This window comes from Lissotriton helveticus, chromosome 11, assembly GCF_964261635.1.
Source record: "Lissotriton helveticus chromosome 11, aLisHel1.1, whole genome shotgun sequence".
NCBI classification, from domain to species: domain Eukaryota; kingdom Metazoa; phylum Chordata; class Amphibia; order Caudata; family Salamandridae; genus Lissotriton; species Lissotriton helveticus.
Window position 1 is genome coordinate 583,625,454 of NC_136072.1, and position 13,643 is coordinate 583,639,096.

General features: G+C 45.1%; 1 protein-coding gene across 1 annotated transcript in view; it reads left to right on the plus strand.

Moving 5' to 3' along the window:
- Positions 1 to 12,616, plus strand: part of FHIP2B (FHF complex subunit HOOK interacting protein 2B) — a 148,539-nt gene extending 135,923 nt beyond the window's left edge. Inside the window, exons 16-17 of the mRNA XM_078666360.1 lie at positions 7,144 to 7,244; positions 9,286 to 12,616. Of these exons, the coding sequence (XP_078522486.1) occupies positions 7,144 to 7,244; positions 9,286 to 9,712 (528 nt within the window). The 3' untranslated portion in view covers positions 9,713 to 12,616. The remainder of the gene's footprint in view (positions 1 to 7,143; positions 7,245 to 9,285) is intronic.
- The last annotated feature ends 1,027 nt before the right edge of the window (positions 12,617 to 13,643 follow it).

Here is a 13,643-nt window from a genome sequence, read left to right on the forward strand (position 1 = left end):
GCCATCGTCGACGAAGAAACCATCGTCGTCATTACCTTCGTCGACGAAGCTCCCGTCGACGACACAGCTACCGTCGACGACGACGAAGATTCCGTCGACGAAGATTTCGTCGACGCAAGCGGCGTCGACGAAGGCGCCGTCGACGAAGGCGCCGTCAACGTCTAAAATGCTGTCAACTACATCGTCGACGAAGATTCCGTCGACGAAGATTCCGTCGACGAAGATTCCGTCGACGCAGGCGCCGTCGACGAAGGCGCCGTCGACGTCTAAAATGCTGTCAACTACATCGTCGACGAAAACATCGTTGACGAGCTCGTCGACGAGCACATCAGCTACAGTAGTGCCTAAGCCTTCTAGGTCTACGGTGACGCCTACAGACTCATCGTCTACGACGACTGCTTCCAAATCGTCATCGTCTACGCAGGGATCTGCGTTGACAGAAACTTCTGGTTCTTCATCCTACGCCAACGTGCCTTTAGTGCCCTTGGACACTTCAGTTTCTGCAGTACAGTCCTCATTCAATATGGAGGAAGATTCTGCTTTCCATCTACAATCCCCTGCTCCACAACCACCACTTCAGTTGTTTGTCTCAGACCATGAGACTGAGTCTGTTCCAGGTGACACTGGGTATGGGGACGCCCAGAGTCCATCAGATTTGATAATTAAATGCCAAGACACTACTTCGGAGGAAGAAGAAGAAGATGAGCAGGTAGATCAGCACGAGGACCAATGCGTGCAAATTCCGATGACGTCTATTCCAATGACGCTTTTCTCTAACCTCCAACACATGTTGGACGATTACAATAGACGCTTTCCACCTACCCCCCAGGGTACTCCGGTTCATGAATCTGCTGAGGTACCAGTTTCGTCTCAACCTCTACAATCACCACCTAGACCGTCGATACATTTGAGCACTCCTCTATCTCCTAATCCACAGATGGACACTGACTCAGAACCAGAGAGAGAGGAAGGCGAGGTTTATCCAGATACGGATGGTGAGCAAGATCCTTATATGGCGGAATTCGATGATTATCGAGTTCAAACACCCTCGCCACAGCAGGGCACTTCAGGTGATTCACCTCCTGTGGACATCGCTAGTTTTCATAAGCTTATGGACAAAGCGGCGGACCGCTTCAAGTTGACAAGGGTCCAGCGAGACGAAGAATGTTTCCTGTATGATTTTAAGAATCAGCCTTATAAGCAGGTACATACCATACCAATTATAGAATTTATCTGGAAGGAAGGGCAAAAGATTATGAAGGCTCCTAACTCTTTGCCTGCCCAAATACCTAGGTTGGAGAAGAAGTACAAGGCTCCAACAGGCTCGCCTGTTTGTCTGCTATCTCATCCAAAGCCAGACTCTGTGGTGACTCAGGCAGCACAACGTCGTGCGCGCAATCCTGCAGCGCCTGTCACTTCCCCTCCCGATAGAGAGGGTCGACGATTGGATGCAATCGGAAAGAAGTTTTCATCCATGGCATCAACCTCAGCTCGTGCTGCGAATGCTCTCGCAATTTTGGGTCGTTTCGACCGACAAATGTGGTCAGACATGTCCATCTTCCTTGCACAGCTTCCAGAGTCATCCAAAGCAGAAGCGCTCCAGGTCCTTCAGGATGGACAAAGAGCTTCGGAGGAGATTATAGACTGTGCTGTGGATATTGCAAATACTGCATTCCGTATCCTTGCCAGTGCTGCGGCGCTCCGACGCCAGGGATGGTTAAAATCTACATCTTTCAGGCAGGAGGTTCAGTCAAAGATCATTGACATGCCGTATGATGGCCAATCTTTGTTCGGTTCCCAAATCGATGCGTCTTTGGAAGCCATAAAGAAGGATACCGACACGGCAAAATCGCTTGGATCCTTACAATTTAAAAAACAGCCCTTTCGTGCAGCACGGGGACGGGGCACCTCGTCCACTTTTTCCCGAGGAGGACAGTCACAGTACCGCCAGTACAATCAGGGGAACCAACGGTACTCAAATCAGCAGTCTTCTCGTCAACAACAATCCAGACCCTATAGAGGAAAGTCCAATTATAGAGTTGCCAACAACGCCAACAAACGGCAATGACTTGCCAGTTCAGCAGGATGTTGGAGGTCGAATCTCGCAATTTTACTCTCAGTGGTCTCAAATAACATCGGACCAATGGGTGTTGGACATTGTGCGCAAGGGTCACGCCTTGGAATTCACAGAGTTTCCTCCTCCATTTCCACCTTCGGGTCCGCCACCTCCCCACCTGGAAGAACTGCATCATCAAGTTCTACTTTTATTAACAAAGGGTGCAGTCGAAGTGGTTCCTGTATCTCAGCGGGGGAAAGGCTTCTATTCGAGGTTCTTCCTCATTCTAAAGAAGACGGGGGAGTGGCGTCCCATTATGGATTTGAGGTATCTCAATCTATTCCTGAAACAACAGTCCTTCCGGATGTTAACGTTGTCAGAAGTCTTGCGGCTTCTCTGCAGCGGCGATTTTTTAACGACAATAGACCTGCAAGACGCCTATTTTCATGTACCAATTATTCCTCAGCATCGGAAATACTTGAGGTTCACAGTGGGACACAATCACTATCAGTTCAAAGTCCTTCCTTTTGGCCTCAGATCAGCTCCTCGTGTGTTCACGAAGGTTCTGGCCCCGGTCATGGCTTATCTGCGTCTTCAAGGAGTCCAAATATTTCCTTACCTGGACGATTGTCTTTTAAAGTCCCAATCCGCAAGCCAGCTGCATCACGACACACGTCTGTGCCTCACCCTATTCAATTCTCTAGGGTTGACCATCAATGTAAAGAAGTCACATTTCACTCCTCTGCGAAACAGGACATTCCTCGGAGCTGTTATAGACACGGACGTGTCAAAAGCGTTCATCTCCGCCGAGCGGAGACAGAGGATACTTCATCTGGTCTCCACCATCAGATCAAAAAAGTCAGTTTCAGTGCGAATGTTAAAATCATTTCTGGGAATGGCATCATCTTGTATCGCACTGATCCCGAATTGCAGGTTACGTACCCGTCCCATTCAGGAGGAATTGGACCTACAATGGCGACAGGTGTCGGGGTCGTTCAACGACCAAGTGACAGTCACATCTTGCATGAAGACCAGTCTGCTCTGGTGGGAGCAACGAACCAATCTGATCCAAGGGGCCTCCTTCCTTGCCCAGCCTCCAGATCTAACATTGACCTCGGATGCGTCCATGGACGGATGGGGAGCCCATCTCATGGAACTTTCCATCAAAGGCAAATGGACAGCGACTCAGAAGACCTGGCATATCAACAGGCTAGAATTACTGGCAATCTTCCTAGCGCTAAAGGCTTTCTTACCAGTGGTGCGCGAAGAATCGGTGCTGGTCCAAACAGACAACACCACCAGCATGCACTACATGAACAAACAGGGAGGCACAAAATCTCAGCCCCTGTCTCGTCTTGCCCAAAAGATTTGGGAATGGGCACTTCGTCATCACATTTGTTTGACAGCAGTCCATCTGCCGGGAGCGTCAAACATACTGGCAGATTCCCTAAGCAGGTCTGCGTCATCCACTCACGAATGGGAGTTACACCAGCCGACTCTGGACCTCGTGTTCCACCAATGGGGTCATCCCAAGATGGACCTCTTTGCAACTCCAGTGAATCGGAAGTGCCAGACTTTCGCCAGTTGGCATCCACATCCGGAATCCAGCGGCAATGCCCTACTCATGGATTGGACCGGCCTATTTGCTTATGCGTTTCCACCACTCCCATTGGTGCCAAGAACGTTGTGGAAGATGCGCAGACAACCCTGCCGCTTGATTTTAATCGCCCCACGTTGGCCCAGACAGGCGTAGTTTTCAGAACTCCTTCTAATGTCCCAATGCACACCCATTCGTCTCCATCCACGTCCGGATCTTCTGACAATGGACAAGTTTGTCACCCAGACCCATCAACGCTTCAATTGTGGGCATGGAACCTGAATTCATTGAATTTGCCTCTTTAAATATACCTCAAGACTGTAGAGACATTCTAGCGTCGGCTAGAGCTCCATCAACCATCAAGACATATAGGTTGAAGTGGAAACGTTTCTGTCATTGGTGCGCAGCATCCAACGTACACCCTATCAGTTCCACTCCAGACCAACTGTTACCGTTCTTTTTAAGTCTTGCTCAGTCTGGTCTTTCACATGCCACATTGAGAGTCTTTTTGGCGGCTATCTCACGCTACCGTCATGATGGATCTACGTCTCTCTGTTCTTCCAGAATCATCCGACAATTCTTTAAAGGACTTTTCCGGAAGTTCCCTCCGTTAAGGCGCCCTCCTCCAGCGTGGCACCTCAACGTGGTGTTATCCCAACTTATGAAACCTCCATTTGAGCCAATTCATCGCTCACACCTCAAGTTTCTGACCTGGAAAGTGGCTTTACTTTTGGCTTTGACTTCGTCTCGTCGCGTAAGTGACTTGCACGCTTTCACAATCAAACCTCCATATTTACAGTTCAAACCAGATGGAGTATCACTTCGTACCAATCCTTCTTTTCTTCCAAAAGTACCTACTGACTTCCATTTGAACGAGCCAGTGTTCTTAAAGACTTTTTTCCCGGATCCTAAATCCCCTGCGGAACAGCGACTACATTCTTTAGACATCAAACGTTGTCTAAAATTCTACCTTTCAAGAACAGCTCCTTTCCGTAAATCCAATCAGCTATTTATAGCATATGGACTACTGCGCAAAGGACACTCAGTGACTAAACAAACAATAACACGATGGCTCTCTTCAGCCATATCATTTTGCCATCAGCAGGCTGGCAGGCCTTTACCTACTCCAGTGAGGGCACATTCTACGAGAGCGATGGCGTCGTCCATCGCATTGTTTGCCGGAGTGCCTCTACACCAGATTTGTCGTGCTGCGACATGGTCCAGCAGGCACACATTTACCAGACATTATTGTTTGGAAGCTGTCAACGAAGCGGATACCGCAGTGGGGCAAGCAGTGCTTCGTCATCTTTTCAAATAAGGTGAGCCTCTTTCCCTCCTCCATTCTTGAGATTGCCTTGCTTTTATGCTATATATTGTTTCTTCAATGCTTTGGAAATATTGCAATCTCAGCTCTAGGAGGTTACTGCTATCTATTCTATTCAAGCATGTGAATCTATGAAAGACACCCCTAATACTGGAGAAGAACAATTGTTACTTACCTGTAAACAGGTGGTTCTCCAGTATTGGTGTCTTTCATAGATTCACATGCGACCCACCCATCCTCCCCTCAGAGGCTCTGTTCTCCTCATGCGCTATTATTACTAGTGCTACGAAAATCTGAGGGCTTGAGCTTCTGAGGAGAAGGTTCTAGAGGGTACTTGAGCCTGATTGGCTGCAGTTTGGACTAACATAATGACACTGATATGTTACAAATGAGTTTTTTCCTCTCTAATGCATTTCTATGTGGTAACCTTTGTAAAGGTTTTTCAGTACATATTTTATCTGTTTTATTACTTATATGATACTATATGTATATATATATATATATATTTATTAGCATTATTGCTATTTTATTTACCGTGGGACTCCCACTTCGACGACGGGGAATATTCAAGCATGTGAATCTATGAAAGACACCAATACTGGAGAACCACCTGTTTACAGGTAAGTAACAATTGTTCATATGCTGTATAACAAAAGTGTTCAAAAGCCTTTGGGGGCAAAGGGGACAATAAGAAAGCAAAAAATTGCAAAACCTTCACCTCCAAGTATCCGCATCTTCAGTCATGGGGCAATGCATTGTTTTTTTTTTATATATCTTTTTATTTGAGAATATAGTAAATTGGGATATTAGATACAATCATATGACATAGCAATTGTATATTTCTACCATTACATCGCAAAACACTGCACAGTGTTCAATCATAATATTAATGCGTCTCCTCGGCCAAATTTTCCCTGATATTCTACATCCTGGTTGCACCACCTGGCCGCAGAGAGGGGCTAGCGCAGATTCCTCCCCTGTGAGCATTCCACTTTACCCAGACCTGGTTGGGCAATGCATTGTTGATCAGTTAAGTGCGTTCGACCGAAATCTTTTTATATGCTTCCCATCTCTGAAACCACTGGTGATACATGTGGTCAGCAGGTGAAAGTGCCAGAATGATGACTGTCGAAAGGTGCTGTGTTCCAGTAGCTGGAGACAGATCTGACCGTAGTTACAGGCTCTTCTCTTGAGGAATGGGGAACCCGCTTGGACAACCTGATGAAACGAAAAAAATGGGTTTCAAAAGTAATATTAATTGCTTGATGTCAGGCGTGGAAAATGAATTTGTACAGATAGCGTTGAAAACAACTTCTTGCTGAAAACTCACCAAGCCAACTTCCCTTGAAGTCACTTTTTTGTCTTATTTACAACTCATGTGACTCTATGAAAGATGCAATGGAGAAAGTTACTTACCTATCCCTGCGGTCCTACAGCCTTAGTATATTTCAAAGACTTGCTTATAACCAGCCCTCCTCCCCAGAGAGATGCTAGGGTTTCGATAAATGATAACTGTCCATGCTATGACATTCTGACATCCAGTGCTGGAGCTTAAAGTCCACCAATTTTTGGCTGGAAGGAAGAGAGTACAAATTAAGTGTGTGGGCTAGAGTTTTAAATCTATACTGATAATATTTTATAGCTGTTTACTTGTCAGTGTGCTGAGGTTTGCCAGCCTGTAGATGAAAAATATTTGAATCAAGAAAAGATACCAATGTTTGAGATTTGTAGTTGCATCAGTCACTATCTGCTCTCCTGAATGCTCAGTTGTCACCCTACCAATCTCCTCCTCAGCTATTATTTACTGTGTTTGTACTCCCTCCCGTGCAATCCTCTCTGATCCTGCTATCTGCTTTTCCAACACTACTTGCACTGTGCTCTCTCCTTCATTCTCTGCCCTCTCCCTGCCCCCTCCATAGGCTCACTGGCCTCTTTCTTCGATGCCCAGTTCTTACTCTCCCTGCCGTGTAGTAAGCGACTACCATTTGGATTCTTCAACTCTCCACCTACTGATTTGCACCAAGGTCTTTGATCACTGACCAGTGTTCCCATGTAGCCCCCTGTCAACATAACCTTCCCTCCACCCAACCGCTGACCCCATTGCTTTGTTATCCCAGTGATCATCCTCTTTCTGCTGTTCACTTTACACCCTCTCTTGTTCCCTAGGTCATTGCAGATCTGATGCAGAGGATCCAGAGGGTCTCACAGTTCCCTGCAAAGCTTCTGTTGGTCCGAAGACAACTAATGGGCAGCTCTTCCGAAGAGCAGTAAGTAATGGTTCTAAAAGCATCTCTGTAGCCTACATAATGCACACCTACTCTGACTCCTAAAGTTTTCTGAGCATTATATACACCATCTGCCAACACAGCAGACATCTAAGTATTTATTCTCTCACATGGGTACTCCGCACATAGCTCAAGCAGAATGCAAGTTGAAAAACAGTGATTAAACCATATCTATAGAATACTGCAGGTTTGGATATTAGTGTAAGGGCAGAAAGCTACATTGGTAGAAGGCTCTCACTCTATGCTCATGTCTGCCCTTAAGAGGTGAAATACCCTTGACTGTTGCAGAGACCCGTTGGCTATCAGTGCTTTGGAAGTTTACTTTTCACTGAAATCTGAACCATAATTCACAGTATGCAGTTAATATTTTTAGTTATTTTTTATGCAAATAAAGAGCTCTTCCAACATTTAGGTGGTTGACAATCCTTCTGCAGTGATCTCAGGAAAAGGGGACAATTATGTATACATAAATGTCCTTGCTGAAATAGTATTCTGACAAAACTTTAATCAAAAGAGGATTTCTTCTGAGGACCACAGTGTCCTTATGGAAGACCATGTCTGGATCTGGAAGGTCGGCCCACTTGAGAGGAAAAGACACCTCCCTCACGGCGCCAGCATTCTCCAGTATTTGCATTAGAATTTGCTAAAGCTGAATGTCACGCCCGCTGTAAGGGATGCACTCACTGGTTCAGAATATGTTTCTTTTGCTGACGTCAATCCATGTTTATAGAGGAACAAGCGGTCCCTAACAGAATATTTTACAACAATACACATTAAAGTCAACTTTGCTGTGAGTGATTCTGCTCTTTCACAAGGGGAATATCTGCAAATAGAGTAATTCTCTTCAGTTCCCTTCAAATATGTTTGCTTTTAGCCAGTGTTTTTTAGACTTCCCCAACAATAAGGTTTTGAAAAACCCATGACAAAACAAAACAAGCATTGACAAAGGCAAAAAGGCTTGCAGCCAACACTAGACAGACCTATTGGCTTTGCCAATGCTGGCTAATAGCTGGCATGAAGTCAAAAGGAAAGGTATATGTCTGGTGCAATACAGATTGAAAACTTTTGGCTGGAGTGTCACACCTAGGATCATATTTACAAGGGGATTGTGTCACAGGAACGTCACTTTTACCAACGGTCCGGTGGTGCAATGCCCTGCACCATATTTGCAAAGTGGCGGTAACGCTGCTTTCTAAATATGGTACCCTTTCACCGGGTATCTGCGTGAAAGGAGCGAGCAATGGGTGTTGCTGTGGGTGTTCCACTGCAACATCCATTACTTTTTTATGCTACCCCAGATTAAAATGGATCTGTAAATATGAGGCACGCCAAAAACTAACGCCATGCAATAGCAGGTGTTAGAGTGGCAGAACAAGAAGAAATACTTTTATTTCTTATCATTTTTGCTTTTTGCTCTTTTCTTTTTCTATGTGTGCTGCTTTCTGCAGCAGTTTATGTGCAGGAAGGTGACCCTTCCTGCACATAAACAATTGTTAAATGATGACGATTTGCTACTTGTATGTGTGCTGCAGACAGCGCAAAGGTGTCTGTGTTGGCACTAGGCAGCTACTTTTAGTGCCAGCGCTAGGTAAAACACAGGGATGCACTGTATTGTTGTAAAATGGCGCGTCCCTGCATTTTGGAAATGGCGGTGCGCTGCCAAATTTGCTGCAGCGATGTGCTCTGTCATTTCCTTGTAAATAAGCCCCCCTGTGTTTAAGGAAAGCGGGGAACATTTATACCAGGCATTATAATTGATGATGCCCCAACTGTAACTCATCTTAAGTATAAGATCTACCTTTGGTTTACTACCAGAGTGGAATCTTTTGGGCAATCCTTTGACAGTAGGTGGCAGCAGTTATATCTGAGGATGTGTTACTTGCTGTTATTGAAACTACCCTAGTTTTGGGGGATGCCTACACTCGTACATTTAGTGCAAGCCTTTACATGCTTTTAGAACATCTGAATCTGTTTTTTGTTTAAAGTGCCTTTGTGATTTTATCTTCCCACTATTCTCTTCTAGGACCGACCACATGATCCTGCTGAAGGGGGTGGTGGTGCTCGAGGAATTCTGCAAGGAGCTGGCAGCAGTGGCCTTTGTGAAATTTCCTCCTGAGGAAATGGGCTATCCGGAAGCATGCAATGCTGAAGCCAGAGAAGACCAGTCTAGTGTCGCAGATGGAGACACAACGCAAATGGGAGTCAGAAAGGGTATGCTCCACGCAGAAGCTAGGGACGGCACGACCTGCAAAGGAAGAAGAGAAGATGCACACTGTGAAGGTGGAAGAGATGACAAGTCCCTTACAGGCCCCAAGAAGGGTAGTCCTAGGACACGGGCCAAGGAGTCTGAAAGCTCTCGTGCTAGGAAGGACACAAAGAAAACAACAGATAATCCCAATGCACAGGCTCGGACAGACACCCCAGACACAGAGCACAGGGAGAACACTTGAACTGACTGCACGCGCCATTGCCCAGATCATTGCACTCCCCCTGGAACGGAGAGATAGGTGATGCTGTCACAACTTGTGGCAAAGTGATACCCTAGGACCTTCCTAAAATGGGTTCAGCTGCTACAGGTTCTCAACTTGATTCAGGGGATTTCTTGACAATAAAAAACAAAGCGCCCTCATCCTTCAGCACCTGAACACTTTTAAGACCATAGACAAATGGCATTGGTTCCCCAGGTACCCCAAAAGCCTGAGAGCCAGTGGCAACAGAAGACAGTTTCCACGACCTTCCATACGTCTTTAAGGTCTGTGATAAATGGTGTTTCTGCTCAAGCCTCCCAACATCTAGAGGAAGCTGGTAATGGGGTTTGGACTGGCCTTTCAACACCCTGAGGCCATCTGACGCAAGGTGCCCTCCGCTCTTGAACACTGCTGAAGTTTTGAGCGTCATTGCTCGACTTTGAAATTTTGGTGTGTTTTAATTTATGTTTTGATTATTAATGGGAATGGGAAATGTAATGTATCGGTGATGGTGGGGTTATTTGTCCCAAAGACTGGCAGTGTTAAGAGGGAGAGAAGGGGAGAGCTAAACCCCATACGAGCACACAGATCTCAAGTGACTTTCCATCCACCATTGAGGATACGTAACTGAGGGACACAGGAGAAAGAGATTTGGTCAGGATTATGTAGCGGTTTATTCATAAAGTAAGACAGGAACATGGTACTCCAGAATCGGGGGTTAAAATATCTGTTCACTTGTTTAAAACAGTGGGCATTAGATATCCATCTGTGGGCAGAGGGTATACAGATGCGCGGAGCCGTGCTCTGGCTAGGCAATGGCCCTGCCAACATGGGCAATTTGGATCTTTGTAATGGATATTGGAGGGCGCGAAGCAGGTCGTGCAGTGACTGTTATGATAAACCTGGGAAGGTTTGAAGTATAAAGCTGCTTGCACCTCTTACTAGATCCATTCTCTACAGTCTCTGACAAGTCACTCCCAGACTCTTTTTGTGGAACCCAAATAAGCGCTAACCTTCTTTTCAGTATGTGATGGCTAACGCTCCTACAGGCTCTGTGATCTCGGCAGATCACAGACCTTCCTTTTGCCTTAGTTGTGGTTCATCTCTGCTACACTCTGTGTGTGTGTAACCTTGGGTGCCTCACACCTCCCCTACCTGTATTAATCTGCTATGGATTCACTTTTCAACCACAAGTCTTTTTGGGTTCTCCTTGCTCTTTAGTCTGTATGTGACTCTTTTTCAGCCTCCCTGGGTGATCCACTGTTCTCCATGTGCATGCCTGACTCTGATATGGACTGTCTGTGTGACATTAGGCATCAAATGTTTCCTTGCAACTCATTCTGAAGTTGTTGTGGACCTTGCATATCATTTGGCCAATGACGCTCCCCTTGAACCTTAGTTTGACCCCACTTTCTCTCTCACTGTGTGACCTCAGGCAAACCACTTCTCTTGGCTCTATCTATGACAGACGGGCTACTCCCCATAAATGGTACCTCTACATACCACTGTGGAATCTGCCAGTAGGTTCCATAAACGGCTAATTTACTATTCAGTGATGTAATATATGCATTTGGAACACAGGAAATGATTTCTGCATTGAATCTCTGAATGAAAACAGACTTTTTCGTATGGGAACACATCAAAAAGCACAAGGGGGAAAGCCCCACGTTGTACTTAAGTCTCCAGAAAGACAGTCTTTGGTTAGTCGGTTTCCAGAGTGGTGCTGCCTAAGGTCAAGACAGCTGTTTACTTCAAATAATCTAGATCCTCCTCAGGGATATAAGAGAAAGGTCTTCACAGTCTCCGGTCCAAGGGCAGGATGGTTTTGGGGCGCTTTAGGGGCTGATAGAGCAAGGAAGGAGCACAAAACTGTCTGTTTCATCCCTTCATTTTTCCAGCAAGCCTGACCAGCACATCTTGAGCGATGTTTTTGGATCTACCTACACGAGGAGGATACCAGATGCTGCAGACCTCGCTTTTCTATAAAATAATGCTCTATTATCCCTAGCCGATGAGAAATTTAAGAAACACAATGATTGCATTGAAATTGAAAAAAAGCAGGACTAATTAAAAGTATAATTTTGTTGTTCTTAGTCATTAGAAAGTACCAAAAACCTGCAACCAAATATCTGTTACCAATGGGAAACAGTAGTAGTGTACCCCATATCAAATCCCAGTTAGGGACGAACGTTTTTAAAAGATGCAAATTTTAAAAAAATGCAAAGCATACGTGATTTTACTACAATTTCTAAAAATGCATGGATTCTTAGTAATGCTTTTCTAATGAAAAAGATATCTATTTTTTATGAAGACCCTCTCTCGCTCTCTATTATATAAATATTCTGATATATATTCCATAAAAAGGGGGAGTCCCCACACTTATATTTATGTAATTTATTACTACAGTGCAAACGTCAGATTCGAGTTTACCACCCTACAACAACATTGATATTAGAAAAACAATGTTTACTGCCACACAGATTGCATGTAACAAATGTCATGGCATAGCGCAAATATGCAGAGGTGCAGAGTATATAATATGCAATTTATTAGCTTTGTTGTAGGAGGGAAGGGGCATCATGACCCATATGCGGCTTCGCCTCTGGTAATTCATGGCCTCTCCCCACTCAACAATAGTAATCAATAGCATATTACACTCTGCATATGTGCATATATAATATATATTCAGGTATACAAGGGGAAATGTATAAAGGATCTGTGTAAACCGCACAGAAAACTCAACGGATAGAACCATTTTTCAAGATTAATGGTATTTACATCTTAACAAATAAGCTTGCAAACAGCAATTTCGAAAAAGGGCATTCTATTTGATTTCTGTGAAATGGTAACTACCTTTCATCATTAAAAGTATTCTCTGTAATGATATTCTGTAAAATTATTTTTCAAGAAATTGCATACAAACAATCTAGTCGAGCAAAACGCATTCTCTGGCAGGCAAGATGATGCCTTCCTTTCTGATAGATACTTCTGACTACAGATTCCTCACGTTTTGAATATTACCCAAGCGTGAGACAAGACCTGAAACTCTCCAGCAGTACCCCTGTGCACATGTAGGTGGCTCGTCTCTGCACCGATGTAGTTCCACTCCAGAAGTGGCGTGTGGAGTCGTGTTTAAGCACCAACCACCCATGTGTTCCTTTCTTTCTGCGCCGCCAAACGTGGATCTTTAGCTACCAAATTTTATTTGAGATGGGTTTTTTTTCTCCAATTATTTTTTTTAAAAAACTGTTGTATGTAAAATGTCACGCCTTAAACTAAGAGTTAAACTTTGTAGGGACTGTCACAAGCAAATGTCTTTGAGAGATCCCCATCAGGTTTGCCTGCGGTGCCTGAGTTGGATTATGACTGAAAGACCTGGAGCGACTGCACCTTGATGAAGCCCAGGGCCATCCAGAAGAGCAAGCCAAATTCTATTTCATCAAGCACAGGAAATCTCCTTGCCATGACTAGCCGATGTTGAAGGGAAGGGCATGGACCCAGTCCTTTTCCAAAGTCATTTCCATGGCCCATCTCTGTCACACATTGAAGTATTCGAGTAAGTTGAAAAATAAACATAAGAAGTCCAAGCAGGTTTCAGACCCTTCCCACCCCTCTTGAACTCCAGTGAAGGTGGGAGGGTGTCAACATTCGTGGTCTCGCTTCCGAAAGTAATCCACTTTAGAAGGTATTCTGACCCTTGATCCATGACATACTGAATTATAAGGTCCATCGGCGACGTTGCAGCAAATCCAAGACTTTCGTGAAACTGTGCTGGACCTATTTGGCTAGTTACCAGCTCCTTCTCGCGCACCTCTGGTTCCCAAGGAACCACAGCGGCCTCTAATTGGGACTCCGCCATAAGGTCTTGCGTCAGTGCCAGATAGACCCTTTGGACCAACTATGTGCTCCGTTC